The sequence below is a fragment of the Bubalus bubalis genome, chromosome 5, assembly GCF_019923935.1.
Source record: "Bubalus bubalis isolate 160015118507 breed Murrah chromosome 5, NDDB_SH_1, whole genome shotgun sequence".
Classification (NCBI taxonomy): domain Eukaryota; kingdom Metazoa; phylum Chordata; class Mammalia; order Artiodactyla; family Bovidae; genus Bubalus; species Bubalus bubalis.
The window spans coordinates 117936254-117953036 of NC_059161.1; the positions used below are offsets into that span (position 1 = coordinate 117936254).

Sequence of the window (16783 nt, forward strand, 5' to 3'; positions counted from 1 at the left end):
CCGGGGACTGCCGCTGTCTGTGTTGGGGGAAGAGAGGCGAGGGTGGGGGATGGGGGCCCTGTTCAGCCACTGTCTCTCCTGGGACAGCTTTGGGGGGCTGGGCCCTTGGCTGCCCTCTCATAGCGATCAGCGATCATGATGAACAGCAGGGCTGCTGCAGCCTGAATGCCGGCCAGCAGGAAGAAGTAGAGGTCCATTCGGCATTTGTTGATGTTCCCTGGAGAAAGGAGGGGTTGGCGTTTGGGTCAGGGTGGGGCTCTCCTGGGGCTGGCAGCTGAAGCCACAGTGGGCAATGGGTGGGATCTGAACACACTGGGCAGATGATCCTCTAGCACTGGGCTGCCCTGGGTGTTTTCTGTGGCGTCTACAATGTCCTGTTAGCTGGCTGTTCTTTCAGGGGCTTAAAACAGACCAAGAAAGGTGACCCTTAACTAGACTGGCAGGGTTCCAGAAGCAGGAAGGCGCCTTGGAGGTCTGCTGAGTTCAGACTCCTTTTGGATAGTTAGGGTCATGGAGGCCCATGGAGGGGAGGCCATACTGTGGGCGGTGGGCTAGGTTTGGGCTCCAACCCCGTTCTCCTGAGTCTAACGTGCCATTTCCTTCTGCCTGGGGTCAAAGCACTTCGTAGTTGACACCCCCTTTCTAAGCCTCCTTCCAACCGTGTCCCATTCCCGGGGAGCCCCCCAGACTCACCAGTATCCTCCGGGCAGTACAGCCAGCCCCCTGGCAGTGACAGTAGTGCCACCAGGCTGGAGCCCAGCAGCGAGCCCACCCCGGACAGGCAGAAGAAGATGCCCATCAAGGCGCCCTGCATGGAGCGTGGGGCCTCTGAGTATGCAAACTCCAGGCCTGCAGAGAGGGAGGAAGGGTTACCCAAGGGGCTGGGGGATGAGCAGAGAACAGGCTCAGGCCCCAGCCTGCTGGGCCACAGCCCCCACCCCACCCCCACCGAGCCTCCCCCAGATGGCCCCTTGCCTCTGCCCGGCTCATCTTCCCTGTCTGGACATGTCCTCCTGGCTGCTCCCACACGGCTGTCTCCCCTCTGCCCCTTCCTCCTGGGTCTCCCACTTCAGTGATGGCACCGCTGAGCCAGCCCGGTCTTCACCCTCTCTCTCCCCCACCCTCTCTGCCCAGCTTTCACATCATCACCACATCATTTTGATTCAACCTCAGAAGTCTCTTCCCAAAGTCTGTCCCAACCCCTGTTCCTTCTGCCCTGGGCCACATGAACAAAGGGAGGGCAGAGAGGACCCCCGTCTGCCCAGGGGCCTTGGAGATGGACTCGTGGAGGACATGGCAATTAGACAGGGAGGGGAAGTCTAAGTCCCCTTAGACTGAAGGGGAAATGGGAGTTCACATCCAATCTGTGAAATAGGGAGGTAGAGGGGACAGCAAGTGCAAAGACACAGAAGGTGGGGAACATGGCACCAGGGGGACTGGGGGGAAGTTGGGTATGGGAATGTCTTATTCACCTCTAATCCCTACTGGGATTAGTGCTGACAAGTCCCCACTGGGTAACTGCAGCCCTGCTCAGAAGATCCTGCCTGCTTCCATGAAGACAAGCTCCAGAGGCTGAGCCTGTGAAACCTCTTACTTCAAGGCACCACCAGGCAGAGCCCATCACCTGTGCAAGAGCAGGGCGGGGGTGGGGGTCCAGGGTACCTGCAATGCTGGCAAAAATCTCACTGATCCCGATGAGCAGGTACTGAGGGGTCTGCCACCAGATGGACAGTGGTGCTGCGTAGTACGTGTCCTGCCCAATCTGCTGGGACACAGTCTGGTTGTGATTGATGTATTCTAAACGCTTCATCTCCAGGACTCCTGGTGGCAGAGAGAAGGAATACAGTCAGATCCACCGTAGGCAGCTTGTGCTAAGTCTCTTCAGTCATGTCCAACTCTTTGCGACCCCATGGACTGCAGCCCACCAGGTTCCTCTGTCCGTGGGATTCTCCAGGCAAGAATACTGGAGTGGGTTGCCATGCCCTTCCTCAGGGAATCTTCCCAACCCAGGGATGGAACCCATGTCTCTTATGTCTCCTGCATTGGCAGGCAGGTTCTTTACCATTAGCACCACCTGAGAAGCCTTTAGGCAGCTTTGCCCATGACAGAGCTTGGCAGGTAGCGGGTATTCCCTAAGCAGCTAGTGATTGATCAGGCATCAGGTAAGGAAATTAATACTGGCCCTCCAACTATTCCCTTTTTGCCTTAGCTGCTAGGAAGCTCAGAACTAGATTTTGCACTCAATAACAGTAACAGCTCTTATTAATTGAGAGCCTGTTATGGGTGAGACACCTAGTATGCATTCTTGTAAATGAGAAAGAGAACTTTAAGCAATCAGCCCCAAGTCACAAAGCTGATAAGTAGTTGAGGCTGTGCTTGTGCCTCTGTGTCTGGTTTCAAAGCTGGCCCGTTTCCCATGATATCACCTGACTCCTCTGCTGCAGCATCAAGTATTACAGCAGCATTTCTAACCTGGCTTTCAAGTTTATTTTCTCTCCCTTCATTGCTTAGGAGACAGCTGTGCTCTCATGGAATGAAAACCATTTATGTAATTAAGTGACTTGGGTTCCAGTCATGGCCCTGCCACTGGTTAGCTGTGTGACCTTGGGCCAATCACTTAACCTCTCTGAGACCCAGTATTTTCATGCAGGAGGCTCAGTGGCAATAAATCCACCTGCAATGCAGGAAACTGGTTCGATCCCTGGGTTGGGAAGATCCCCTGGAGAAGGTATTGGCTACCCACTCCAGTATTCTTGTCTAGAGAATCCCATAGACAGAGGAGCCTGGTGGGCTACAGTCCATGGGGTCACAGAGTTGGATATGACTGAGCAACTGAGCACGCACACAGGAATAAAAATCCCAGGATTCTTGTGAGGGTGATATAGGACAAAATTTACCAAAGTACCTAGTTGAAAAACAATCTAGTTTGGGTTTCATCCTTTCATCCTCCAGTAAACAAACACAATACTGTTTACTGAGCTTTAATTCCTCTGGCTCCTACTTATGATCCAGGCATGATGCTGAGTGATTTACTGACTTCATCTTGTTTAATCCTCACAACACTCCTGTTGGACCACATTCCATGAGGGCAGAGCCCAGGCCCTGCATAGTGTCTGAATGAATTACTCTCTCCTTTTTAAAGATGAAGTTCAGAGACACTAAGAAACTTCAGGATCATTATGTCACAAAGTGAAAGGGTTGAGGTCAGCACAGTAGCATGCAAAGCTTCTTTTATCAGAGCCCTTTCTTGTAAGCAGCTTTGCAGCTTCAAATCCTTTTGAAATGGAAGAAAGAAGAGAATAAATAGTAAATACTTTTTGAAAAAACTCCCCCAACCACTGAACAGCTGTGTGTCTTTGGAAAACACATTCTACACACTTATTGAGTACCCATGTTCATTATTCATGTTGTTGTTCAGTCGCTCAACAAAGTATTTCTGAGTCTTTGCGACCCCATGGACTGTAACCTGCCAGGCTCCTCTGTCCATGGGATTCTATGGGCAAGAATACTGGAGTGGGTTGCCATGCCCTTCTCCAGGGGATCTTCCTGACCCAGGGATCAAACCTGGGTCTCCCACATTGCAGGCAGATTCTTTACCATCCAAGCCACCAGAGAACCCCTCATTATTCATAGCAGTGAATAAAAAAAGAAAAAAAAATTCCCTGCCTTCAGGGGGCTTACATCCCACTGGGGAAAATCTTTCTTCCTCTCTTGACCTGAGCTTCCTCATCTGTCAAAAATGAGAGGAGGGTGGACTCAAGGAGGAGGGTCTCTTTCAGTTCACATCTTCCAGAAACCAAGACTGGCACCCACAGGTGGAGGGTGTACTTGGCCCAGACCCACAGCTCCAGCATCAGCCCCTGGGGGAACCAGCCTCCCTCCAGCCCCAGACAAAGGCCATCCCACTCCCCCAGGCCCTACACTGCACCTGCCACAATGACCGAAGTGAAACCAAAGAACATCCCCAGGGCCATCTTCTGCAGAGCCGAGGGAAGCAGCTTGCAGCGCAGCAGTAAAGGGTCAAGCAGGTGGTCCTTTACAGGCACCAGGATCAGCAACACCACGACATTGGCCAGGAGCAGCCAGGCTTCTGGGATCTGCAAGAAGAAACCAAGAAAGGCAGGTGAGCAGAGCAGAAGGAGCTCGGACTGGGGTCGGCAGACCTGGACTCCATCCAGACTGTCCCTGCGTGACCCAGAGTCAGTTTGTTCCCCTCCCCTGAATGCACACTCCTCGGCTGTGCAACTAGGGGACGGATTAGATCAGGGATGGCAAACAGCTTCCTTTAACTTCTATCAATTGGCTGTGGCTGCCTGGAACATTCATGGGCTCAGCATGAAAGAATGTCGAGATTGATTAGTGATGTCTGCCATGGGCAAGGCGTGAGGTTTAGTAGCAAATATTCAGTTAGCCAAAAAGTCCACTGGAGTTCTTCCATAAGGTGTTAACAGAAAAACTTGAACAAACTTTTTATGCACCTAATATGTCATTTATCTGCCATATAGCTCTCATTATTATGAAGAGTCTTTGATTTTAAGAGTCTCTGAGGCGGCAAGGAACTGGTTTGGAAAGTTCTGGTGCAAGGCAGAGATCTGAGTATCTGGGGGTTCCAGAGAGGGAGCAAGTGAGGAAGAGATGAGGATGCCCCGAGTGTGTCTGATCTGAGGGTCTGGTGCAAACTGGGCAGTGAGGGCCACTTCAGAGCAGCAGTGGACTGAAGCTGGCCTGAAGTCTTGTACAAGCTACAGCTGAGCTTTGGGGCAGGATGCCTGGACCTCCAGGTGCATTTTCTATATTCCAAGGATGCTCTGCCACTGGGGGATGGGAGTGTGGAGGCCGCTTCAGTCTTCCTTTTCTCAGAGGAATCCCCCAGCCTGGCCTGAGATCGCGGCTGAACGCACATGTGTCTCTCACCTTGTAGACACTGCCCTGGGCTCTCAGAGCCTTGGATCTGTTGGTAGGGCAGTTGGGGAAGATGTTCGGGATTTGGAGGTGAAGACCTTGCAGGACGTAAGTGGACTGCATCTGTCAAGAGAGCTAGAGGTGAGGCTGGAACAGAGCTGGCCACCTCACCTCCACCCCAGGACACTCCCAGCTCCAAGTCAGGCACTCCTCTGCAGCAGTACAGGGTGGCCAGGCAGCTGTCCCCTTTCCTAGTCTCAGGGAGAAGAGACCATACCACCCTCCTCGCTCCTGGGGAGCTTCCGTCACTATGTTCCCAGGCCTGAGGGCTACGTGCCTAGCTTTGCTCCAGAGCCGGGGTCCCAGCTGGTCTGGCTCATGTTCATGTCTCCAGGGCCAGCATAGAGTACTCGTGGATAAATGTTTGTTGACATGGGGAAGATAATGACATGGTTGGCCCCATGGGGAGCTCTTATCTGACACTGAAGCCAAGCTGAGTCACACACGTTGACACAACTGGGGATGCGTAGCCACTGATCCACCAGAGTGTCCCTGGACACAGTGGCAGGAGCAGACTCCAGGGGGCCCTGCCATCCCAGGTGTTACCCTGTTAGTTGCTCTGTGAGGGAGGGGGATCTGAGAGAATCCCACAGAAGGGCCGGGGGCAGCAGAGGGCCCTTGTGTTGACCAAGGCAGCAGCTATTTGCTGACTGGTTATGGAAGGATGTCAGTGTTCTAACAACTGATGTGACTGGGGATCACCATGGACACACACGTCCCATCACAGACAGTTTCTGCCTCTGTGCTGTCCCCAAGTAGCAGGCTGACCCCGAACGACCCCCATCTTCTGCATCTCAAAACAAGATTCCTAGAAAGCAGATGTGGGGCCTGGGGCTTAGAGATTGGAGTTAGTTGCCCACCCTCCACATACCCACACACTTTGCGGGGTGGGAGAAAGCAGTGGTTCTCAAACCTCGCTGAGAATTAGCATCATCTGAGAAGTTTATTACACTAGAGACTCCCCTGGCAATTCTCTTTCACAAATCTGGGGGTGACACCTGGGAATCTGTATATTTTTTAAAAACTTTGCAGGGGATTCTGAGGCAAGGCCAGGGCTGGGAACTTCTGTTGCAAAGCACTCGAGGTGCTGAGCTTGTCTCAGACTTGTTGTAGGGTCTCAGGTAACTGATCCACCTTCTCTGGGCTTTCATTGCCAAGTCGGAGAATCAGAATGCTTCAGAGCTGTCTGAACTCTAGTCTAACATGAGAAACTGAGGCTGGGAGGTATGGGGTGATTTATTCAGTTACTGGGCCTCAAACCCATCTCCAGAGCTCCTTGTGCACTCAGGGACAGCTTTGCATCAGGGCCCACCTGGCTGCTACAGGCAGCAGTTCACTTTGTGAGGCCCTCTCCCTGCAGTTCACTTTGTAAGCCCTTTCCCCATTCCACAGGGGGGATGGGGGGAAGGGCTGGTAGCTCAGATGGTAAAGAATCCGCCTGCAATGCAGGAGATGGGGGTTCGATCCCTGGATTGGGAAGATCCCCTGAAGAAGGAAATGGCAACCCATTCCAGGATTCTTGCCTGGAAAATTCCACGGACAGAGAAGCCTGGTAGGTTACACAGCCCATAGAGTCGTAAGAGTTGGACATGACTTAGCGACTGAACCACACCACCCTCATTCCATGTGCCCAGAGCATCTATGGTGAGAGATGAGACTACTAAGGGGCTTAGGGAGCCACTTCCTCCAGAGTGAAAGGGCAGGGGTGCTGACCTGGAAGTATACCATCCAATACGGCACCAAAGTCACCATGACGGGCAAGATCTTCACCAGCACCTGGAAGTTAGCGATGTCCTCTTGGGGGGAAGGGCCAGGCTGGGGAAACCTCTGGTCAGGCAGCAGCTGGGCACTGGGAGGGTCTCTAAGGGGCCAAAGAGGCAGCAGATTAAATGGCAGCTACCGTCACCACCACCATGGCTACCTTCCCACCTCCACCATCATCCCCTACTTTAATCCCATTCCCCTATCACCAATTATCACAGCCATCATCTCGGAAATCACTGCCCTCCTCTCCTCCACTCCACCATCAGCATCACTTTCACCGACATTATCAACATTTGCACCCCTATCAGCGTCCCAGGGACGGGGGAGCCTGGCGGGCTGCCGTCTCTGGGGTCACACAGAGTTGGATACGACTGAAGCGACTTAGCAGCAGCAGCAGCACCGTCATTAGAACGGTAACCACAGTCACCAAAGCCATCTTCTCCACGGAATTCGCATTCCTATCACCATTAATTTTTTTTTTCCTTCTGGTGTTGGCATTGCCACTGTCAATACGATCACTATCATCCCTGAAGCAGAGGTGGTGATCAAGGCTCATTCCATCCTAGAGCGTCAGCCTCTTGGGTCCTGGGGGAAGTAAGACCAGAGGCTGTGGCAGGCAGAGTCTTGGGGGATTTTTTGGCTCATAGTGTTGATTTGCCTGGGAATCAGGGAAGCCCCCGTTCATGCCTGACTCAGGGAAAGAGGCATCACAATTTGAGACAATCCAGTTCCCCAGGTGTGGTCTCCAAGCCCATCCTCCTTAACAGGCAACATGAGAGCCCTCTCCCTACAGACCAAGGAATGGAGAGGTAGGGGTGGAGGGGACATTATTGGGAAGCAGGAAAGATCAACTTTTACCCTTTGCCCTTTGTCTTGAGAAGTTTCTAATCCCTTTTTACCTAAGAGCCTTGGCTCATCCTTTGAGATGCCCAAAGGGACCATACCAGTGCAGTGTGATAGCCATCGTGAGCTTCTCCCCTCCCAGTTAGTGATGTCGCTTCTTGGCTGAGAGATGGGGTTTATCTGCCCTGCCCTTGAATCTGAGCAAGCCTGTGACTGTGCTAACCAACAGACTGAGGAAGAAGTGACGCTCTGGGACGCTGAAACTCCAAAAGGCCTTCAAGGGACACGGAGCTTCCGCTTCCTGCCCTTTGGGACATTTTCTCTTGGCATGCTTCCTTTCTTTCCTAGCCCAAACACCTTGCTGCCCGAGGGTGAGGCCACACAAAGGGGAACCAAGGTGTGCTTGCTGATTGTCAACGTCAACTGCCAACCAGGAATGTGAGCTATCTTGGATGTTCTAACCCTTACAAGCCCCCATGTGACTGCAGCCCCCATGACAACACAAGAAGCAGAACTACCCAGGTGAGCCCAGTGAACCACAGGATTTTGAGAGGCAAAAAAGGTGGTTGCTTAAGACACTAAGTTCTGGGGTGGTTCATTAGGCAGCAATGGATCATTCAAACAAAACCTTACAGCAATGTACCAGGTTGGGAGAAAGCATGCTGTATACCTTTTCTGTCTAGATTCCATGGATAGGAGCTATAACTGGGTCCACGGTCTAGAGACAGGTTTGCTTAGCGTAAGTAGTCAATAAACTCAGGGAAGAGAGGGGCAAAAGGCAGCCATTGTGCATATGCAAGGTTATTCAGAACTTTCCTCCCTTCTTGTTGTTTACTCAGTCGTGTCTGACTCTTCGCAACCCCATGGACTGCAGCATCCCAGGTTTCCCTGTCCTTCACCATCTCCCGGAGTTTGCTGACTCATGTCCATTGTGTAGTTGGTGATGCCTTCCAACCATTTTGTCCTCTGTCATCCCCTTCTCCTCCTGCCTTCAGCATCAGTCCTTCCAATGAACGTTCAGGGTTGATTTCCTTTAGGATTGACTGGTTTGATCTTCTTGCAGTCCAAGGGACTCTCAAGAGTCTTCTCCACCACCACAGTTCAAAAGCATCAATTCTTCAGTGCTCATCCTTCTTTGTGGTCCAACTCTCACATCTGTACATGACTACTGGATAAACCATAGCTTTGACTATACGGATCTTTATTGGCAAAGTACTGTCTCTGCTTTTTAATATGCTATCTGGGTTTGTCATAGCTTTTCTTCCAAGGAGCAAGCATCTTTTAATTTCATGACTGCAGTCACCATCTGTAGTGATTTTGGAGCCCAAGAAAATAAAGTCTGTCACTGTTTCCATTATTTTCCCATCTATTTGACATGAAGTGATGGGACCGGATGCCATGATCTTAGTTTTTTAAATGTTGAGTTTTAAACCAGCTTTTTCACTCTCCTCTTTCACCTTCATCAAGAGGCTCTTTAGTTCCTCTTTGCTTTCTGCCATAAGGGTGGTGTCCTCTGCATATCTGAAGCTATTGATATTTCTCCCAGCAGTCTTGATTCCAGCTTGTGCTTCATCCAATCTGGTATTTCTCATGATGTACTCTACATATAAGTTAAATAAGGAGGGTGACAATACACAACCTCGATATTCTCCTTTCCCAATTTTGAACCAGTCTATTGTTCCATGTCTGGTTGCTTCTTGGCCTGCATACAGGTTTCACAGGAGGCAGGTAGGGTGGTCTGGTATTCCCATCTCTAAGAATTTTCCAGTTTGTTGTGATCCACACAAAGGCTTTAGTGTAGTCAATGTAGCAGAAGTAGATGTTTTTCTGGAATTCTCTTGTTTTTTCTATGATTCAACAGATGTTGGCAATTTGATCTCTGGTTCTTCTGCCTCTTCTAAATCCAGCTTGAACATCTGAAAGTTCACAGTTCATGTACTGTTGAAGCCTGGCTTTGAGAATTTTGAGCATTACTTTGCTAGCATGTGAAATGAATGCAATTGTGCAATAGTTTGAACATTCTTTGGCATTGCCCTTCTTTGGGACTGGAATGAAAACTGACCTTTTCCAGTCCTGTGGCCACTGCTGAGTTTTCCAAATTTGCTGGCATATTGAGTGCAGCACTTTAACTGCATCATATTTTAGGATTTGAAATAGCTCAACTGGAATTCCATCACCTCCACTAGCTTTGTTCATACTGATGCTTCCTAAGGCCCACTTGACTTTGCACTCCAAGATGTCTGGCTCTGGGTGAGTGATCACACCATCATAGTTATTTGAGTCATTAAGATCTTTTTTGTATAGTTCTTCAGTGTATTCTTGCTACCTCTTCTTAATATCTTCTGCTTCTGTTAGGTCCATACTATTTCTGTCCTTTATTGTGACCATCTTTGCATGAAATGTTCCCTTGGTATCTCTAATTTTCTTGAAGAGATCTCTAGTTTTTCCCATTCTATTGTTTTCCTCTATTTCTTTGCTTTGTTCACCTAGGAAGGCTTTCTTAATTCTCCTTGCTATTCTTTGGAGCTCTGCATGCAGATGGGTATATCTTTCCTTTTCTCCTTTGCCTTCTGCTTCTCTTCTTTTCTCAGCTATTTGTAAGACCTCCTCAGATAACCATTTTGCCTTGTTGCATTTCTTTTTCTTGGGGATGGTTTTCTTCCCTTGGGAAAAGAAACTGATTTGGCTGACTTCTTAGTCTTTCTTATACTTAATATCAAGGTGGTATAGAATTCTGTCCCAAGTGCCTTCACTGTACTATCATCTCCACAACCACCACCTCTGCTGCCATGGTCAGCATTTATTGCCGGAAGTTATTGTCACCGATAACACCATCATCCCTATATCCATCACTTCCATCACTGTCAAGACCGTTAACATCCTCATACCTTCTACAGTTAGTCCACTGTCAATATTACCACCCCCATCATCTCCATCACCATCCTCAGGCATAGAGGTGCCTGTCATCATGAAGGGCTACCACTGGAGCTGATCCAGAGTATCTTTAAACTGGACCACCCGGCCCCTCCCCCCAGAGCCCCCTCCTCACCTGGCAGAGTGTCGGTGCCACAGTCGGGGACAGCAGTTTTGGAGAGCAAGTTTGAGCATGGAGGACACTTGGCTGCCTGTGGGCGGTTTGATGATGAAGCTGGGGGTGGCAAAGAGGAAGATGAAGAAGGCCAGGCCCACACAGCCCACGACGATGCTGTAGCCCAGCAGGAAGCTGATGTTCTGTTGGATAAAGGCCACCACCAGCAACGACAGCATGGCACCCACATTGATGCTCCAGTAAAACCAGTTGAAGAAGCGGCGGCTGGCATGGCGGCCAAGATCCATCACCTGTCAAGCAGGGGTAAGAGTGAGGGCCAAGGAGGTGTGGTGGCACCTTGCCATGACATACTCTCTGTGACTGCATGACCCTCCTACAGAGACACTTCTTCCATCAGTGGGTGGGCATTCTGGCACTTTCCTAATCCCTGATCACTAAATAGATGCTCAATAATATTTGTCGAATGAATGAATAAACCCTTCCCTTGGGAGTCACTCGTTAATGATAAGGACATTTTGGCGCAGCTGTTTCTTCATGCCCTTGACACACGTTGCTTTTTTATTGTCACTAAGTGGTGCACACAACAGATGTCTCTGATGCCACTTTGTTCATTTCTAGCTGATTTATCCCTTTGTGTTTGAGCAGACCATAGTGTGCATAACCTTCATAGTCAGAAAAAAGCCAGTCAAGATCTCGGGTCTGCTCCACATTATTAAATATGATTCATGTGTATTACTGGAAGAACCAAAGTCCAATGGAGAATTTCCTCTGCAGTTTGGAGATGCAAATAGCGTTTTCTATTGTGCCCCCACCCCCACTTGCCTCCCAGTCAAACAAAGTTGGCATAATCAGGGAAAGCAGAAGTGATCCTAGATGCAGCCCCAAGAGCAGACTTTGGCCTGATTTTAAAAAAAAAAAAAATTCAGGCCCCCCAGCAAGGGCAGAAGGGCTGAAAAATCTTTACCCAGGGTTTGGATCAATCTGCGACAGCCAAGCCCCAGGCCCACTTCCGGTCTGCTGGCTCGGATCAACTGTACTGGCAGCTGTCCTGCTCCTAGATCCTGGTCCACAGATTCTGACTCAGCAGGTCTGGGGCAGGGCCCAGACATCTGAAATCTGAAAAAGCAGTGAGCTCTGGAAGTCACCTCTCTAAATAAGCAATTCTGTACCCCATCACCCCTTCAACAACTCCCCAAATCTCAGAACCTATCATTCTTCTTCTACCCAGGGATACATATACCCATTAGCTAAGCAGATTTTGTCAAGCTTTAACTTCTGTGATTGCACTAGGAAAAAGATAACTAGGTATTTTGTTCCTTTTCCAAATGTAAGATTAGAGTTCACACAGATGCATTTAAAACTGCATCCCTTTGGAGATTTTGAGGGATCCTCTTGGCAATAAAGAGGGAAAGGCCTGTCCACTCACTGAAAATCCTTGCTGTAGACTTTCAAGCAGAAAATTGAATAAGTCCCATAACGAGCAGTCACTCCATTTATTAATTGGATGTAAATGAATATGACAATTGCAACTCTAAGGGGAAGAGCAGACAGCCCATTCAGGATATAAATGAGTTCTCCCAAAATGAGCAGCCACTTTGTTGAGAATGATGGATGGCCCGTTCTGAAACCAGCAAGTGTGTTAAAACACTTGGCTCCTGTGTATGGCTGTTCTGCCAGATGATGACAATCCTTCCCACCCTCAAGCCCATCTGACTGCCCCCCTGAATTCTGCAACAGCCTCCTCACTGCTCTGGTGTGCCCACTCTTGTGACCCCCATCAACTGTCTACCTGTGGCCAGAGCCATTTTAAAGAACTCAAATCTAATCATGTCTATCCCTGCCTCATATCATTTTAGTGTTTCTGAACTGCCCTAGGGGTCAGGCCAGACCCCTAGGCAGTCTTTCAGCCTGGCCCGGCCCCACCCAAAGTCCATGCTGCCCAGTGGCCGAGCCTCTGAGAAGTCAGTTCTGCCACCAAAAGGTGGGAAAGACAGGAGGCAGTAGATGGCTGAGGCCCTCTGGAGGTCAATGAGGTCAAGGCACATATTAAGGGCACCTGGGGATGGGGTGGGATGTCAGTGAAGAGGAGAGTTAAGGGAAGATGAGAGATTCCCAGTGGCAGATTTTGGGAGTCTCCTGGTCTGAAGGAAGATCAGTGGGGGCTGAGAAATGGAGAGGGCTGTCCTGGGGGCACTGAATCCCCCATCACCAAAGGAATCCAAACAGGCTGGGTGAGTCACTCCTTGGCAAGGACACTGGAGACTATGTTGGATGCTGGACTGTGGATGACAGCTGGATGCAATGATGCTTTCTAAAATGTCCCCTTTCTGATTGTAACACATGTAATTAAAGAGCATTTTAAAATAGACAGTTAGGTAAAAAAAGTACAACTAACTAGTCCAGCAGCCTGTTTCCACTACTGTTACAATTTTTCCCAGTTTCTTCCTTTTGTAGACACCTGGTCTTTTCACATGGCTGTGATCATATTCTGTATGCAGTTCTGCATTGCTTTTGCTCATTAACATTGTAAGTGATTTTTTTCAAATCATGTTACATATTTTTAAAAATTACTGTCTAACATCCCACTGAGTAGAGCTATCAAAATACAGCTGTGCTATTAGGTATTTATCTAGCAGTCATGTACAGATGTGAGAGTTGGACCATAAAGGAGGCAGAGGCCCCAAGAATTGATGCTTTTGAACTGTGGCGCTGGAGAAGATTCTTGAGAGTCCCTTGGACTGCAAGGAGATCAAACCAGTCAATCCTAAAGGAAATCAATCCTGAATATTCATTGGAAGGACTGATGATGAAGCTGAAGCTCTAATACTTTGGCAACTTGATGCAAAGAACTGACTCATTGGAAAAGACACTAATACTGGGAAAGATTGAGGGCAGGAGGAGAAGGGGGGAACAGAGGATGAGATGGTTGGATGGCTTCACTGATTCAATGGAGATGAATATGGGCAAACTCCGGGAGATAGTGAGGGACAGGGAAGCCTGGCATGCTGCAGTTCATGGGGTTGCAAAGAGTCAGACATGATTTGACAATTGAACAACAATAAATCAGGTGATTACTCATTCAGTTAGCAAATATCTATTGAATTTCTCCTATGTGCCATCTTCTGTCCAAAAGGGTACAGAAAAAAGGCTCAGTAGTTAGGATATTGGCCCAAGTGCTGAGGGTTCGTGAGCGGCAGAGCTAAGATGTGAGCAAATAGGCCTGACTCCACCTCTGGCACAGCTGGCAGGAAAAGGCTTGCTCCTCTTGCAGCCCCCAGATGGCTATAACACACAAAGCTGGGGCTCCTGACGGGGCCTGAAGTCCAGGTAGCCGTATCCTCCTTTTGAGCTGCTCTCTATGAGACCTTGTCAAGGTTGATTAATGTCCTGTAACCTCAGTGTCCTCATCTGTAAAATGGGCATAACGCACCTACCTACCCTGTAAGTAGTTCAGAGGATGAAATGAATTAAAACACGGAGTGACACATCGTCAAAGAAGGCCAACTAGGATTGTCGCTATTGTTGTCGTTTTAGTTGTTGGAATAAGCAAACTCCGACCCCCCACCCCCACCGCAGCTTCTTTCAAATAAGGAAACTGGACCCGGGGAGGGGAAGTGGTTTGTCCAAGGTCACGCCGGCAGTCGTAGCCTCCTGACTCCCAGATCCCTCCCTCTCCCCGCCACACTCCCTGGCCCTCTGCCACTCACCTGGTCGGCCCCAAAAGAGGTGAGGTTGCTCCTGACGGAGCTGGCGGCCAGGGCGAGCAGCAGCAGCGCCGCGTAGAGGGTGGGCGCGCAGTAGGTGGCGCGCCAGGTGTACTGGCATCCGGGCGAGGGGCACGCGGGCTCCAGGCGCGCGGAGGGCATCTCTCCGCAGAAGGAGCTGCGGCCGTCGGGGAAGGCGGTGGCGGCCAGCAGGCCAGAGGCGGCCAGGTAGAGCAGCAGGCTGAGCACGATGGCGCGGTAGCGGCCCAAGTACACGTCGGCCAGCCAGCCGCCCACGGGCGCCAGCAGGTAGGAGGCGCCCAGGAAGACAAGCGCGGCGCGGGACGCCTGCTCGCCCGCCCAGTTGAGTTCGGCGCTGTTTAGGTAAAGCACAAGGTTGCCCGCGACGCCGAAGAAGGCGGCGCGCTCCAGCATCTCCACCAGCAGCACCGCGGCCGCCGCGGCCCGCCACCACCGACGGGGCCTCCGCGGCCTGCGCGCCAGGAGCGCCTGGCGTTCCTCCGACTCCCAGGGCGCCCGGGGGGCGCTCGGCCCGGGCATTCTGGGCCCCCTGCGAAGCGACTCGGACCCACCCCCTCCCCCGCCGAACCCCCGCCCCTCCCCCGTCCGAGTCCCTCGCCCCTCCCCTGCGGCCTCACTCCTCTCCTCCCTTCCCTCCTTTCTCACTCCCTTGGGGTCCCCCTTCCTCTCCCTTTCCCCTTCTTTGCTCCCGCGTCCCCTCTCCTGGTCTTTCTCGCCTCCACGGGGCCTGGGGGGCTACCCGGATTCTACCTCTTTGCTCCCTAACTCTCACCTCTCCCCTCCTGCCGCCCCTAACTCTTCCTCCTGCCTCCAGTCATCCTCACTGCCGACCCTTTTTCTCGCCTCTGCTCTGCCCCTCCCCCTCCTTTCCTGTCAGTCTCCCCGGTTGGCTGCCTTTTCTTAACCGTTGTTCCTTTCCCTGGCGACACCTGGCCTGCGCTCCGGGGAGAGGGGTCCTCACGGGGCCTGCCTCTGCCTCCACCGCCCGCTGTCTCCTCCACCGCCTCCCGTCCCAAGACTGTAAGCCTGTCCCCTCCTCCCGGCCCTCCGGGCCCCTCTCCCTCCGAGCTCAGCCTCGGTCCGGCTCTCCGCTTCTTGAGAAACTCGGGGAGCCCCTAGCTTCCCCTTTCGCTGCTTCTGTGGCCCGGGATGCGTCACATGGTGCCCCGGGGCTGTTTAGGAGAAGCGAAAGCCCGGGTCACACGGACCCTGCCTGCCCAGCTTTCTAAAAACCTCCTTTCCCCGCCCATCACCCTCTCTCCCAGTTCTGCCCACTTTTCTGGAAGCTGGAGGAATGTTTTCCCATCTTTCACTTTCATTTCTCCCTCAGATCCCACTTTCGCTGCATCCTCTTCCAGTCACTTCCAAAACTAGAGATACAGAACCAGAAAGGCAGCCTGTATCGCTTGGTCCTACTCTCCCACTTAGTGGATGCGGAGACTGAGGCCCCCATGGAAGGGCGAGGAAGGAAGGTCTGGGAATGACTAATTATGGTAGCTGAACTAGGGGTAAACCACTGACCGGTCTCTTGAGAGACACAGGAAGCTCTCAAATGCAATTCAGATTGTGCAAAAGCTATTGTGGAAAAGGAAGTGGGGGCACCTCCAAGAAGCTTGTTGCGCTGTAGAGGGCCCACAAGTGAGTCGAGATTGAGAGAGCCTGGCCTCAGACTAAATCAAAATCAGGCCTCAGCCCTCCCCTCCTCGGAGCCCCGAGAACACTTGGATTAAAGGCCAGCCCTCACCCTGACCTAAAAGTCCACGGCATCTGGCCGCTGCCCTGCTCCAACATCGCGCAGCCCCACGTCCACTCACGTCCAGCCACACTGACCTTCTTTCTGTTCCTCTCAGGCGCTGAGCCCCTTCCTGCCTCAGAACCTTGGTCTCTGCTCTTACCTCTACCAGACTGCTTTTCCTCCAGCTCTTTGCATGACTGGTCTCTTCTCTTTATTTAGGTTTCAGCTGGAGTATCTCCTCTTCAGGAAGACCTTCCCTGGTTACCTGTCTAAGAAGTTGTCTACTGGATTCTCACCATCCTTTCTCTGTCTCATTGTCCCATTTTAATGTCTTCAGGGCACAGAATACTCGTTCAATGACTGGTTGTCTCCTCCAGTGGAGTAGAAGGAACCTGTTCCACTGGGTCAAGGAACTTGTTGAACCTCTTTAAAAAGACTGTCTTTTTAGAGTAGTTTTAGGTTTATAAGAGTATCAAGAGGATGGTACAGAAATTTCTTACACACCACTACTCTCACACTCACACATGCATAGCCTCCCCCGTTATCAAGATCACTCACCAGAATAATACTTTTTTTTTTTTAAACCAAGGATGAACCTACATTGAAGTATTTTAGTCACCTGGAGTCTATAGTTTACTGTAGGGCTCATTCTTGGCGCTGTATGTTCTGTGGGTCTGAACAAAT

At 50.9% G+C, this 16783-nt stretch overlaps 1 protein-coding gene across 1 annotated transcript; it reads right to left on the minus strand.

Moving 5' to 3' along the window:
• Window positions 1-14931, minus strand: SLC15A3 (solute carrier family 15 member 3). Its single transcript, XM_025286441.2, has 8 exons — window positions 14326-14931; window positions 10619-10908; window positions 6676-6823; window positions 4915-5025; window positions 3929-4097; window positions 1663-1821; window positions 694-849; window positions 1-217 (listed from the first exon to the last, which is right to left on the minus strand). Exons 1-8 carry the CDS (start codon window positions 14881-14883, stop codon window positions 63-65), a joined length of 1746 nt encoding a protein of 581 aa, XP_025142226.1. The 5' UTR covers window positions 14884-14931; the 3' UTR covers window positions 1-62.
• Between the last annotated feature and the right edge of the window lie 1852 nt (window positions 14932-16783).

Excerpts from the sequence above, each read along its gene's own strand:
- SLC15A3 (XM_025286441.2), bottom strand. The coding sequence starts at position 14,883 with ATGCCCGGGCCGAGCGCCCCCCGGGCGCCCTGGGAGTCGGAGGAACGC. Across the intron at positions 5,026-6,675 it reads ATTGGATGGTATACTTCCAG|ATGCAGTCCACTTACGTCCT; the intron begins GTCAGCACCCCT and ends CTCTCTTGACAG. Across the intron at positions 4,098-4,914 it reads CCCAGGGCAGTGTCTACAAG|ATCCCAGAAGCCTGGCTGCT; the intron begins GTGAGAGACACA and ends TTCTTCTTGCAG.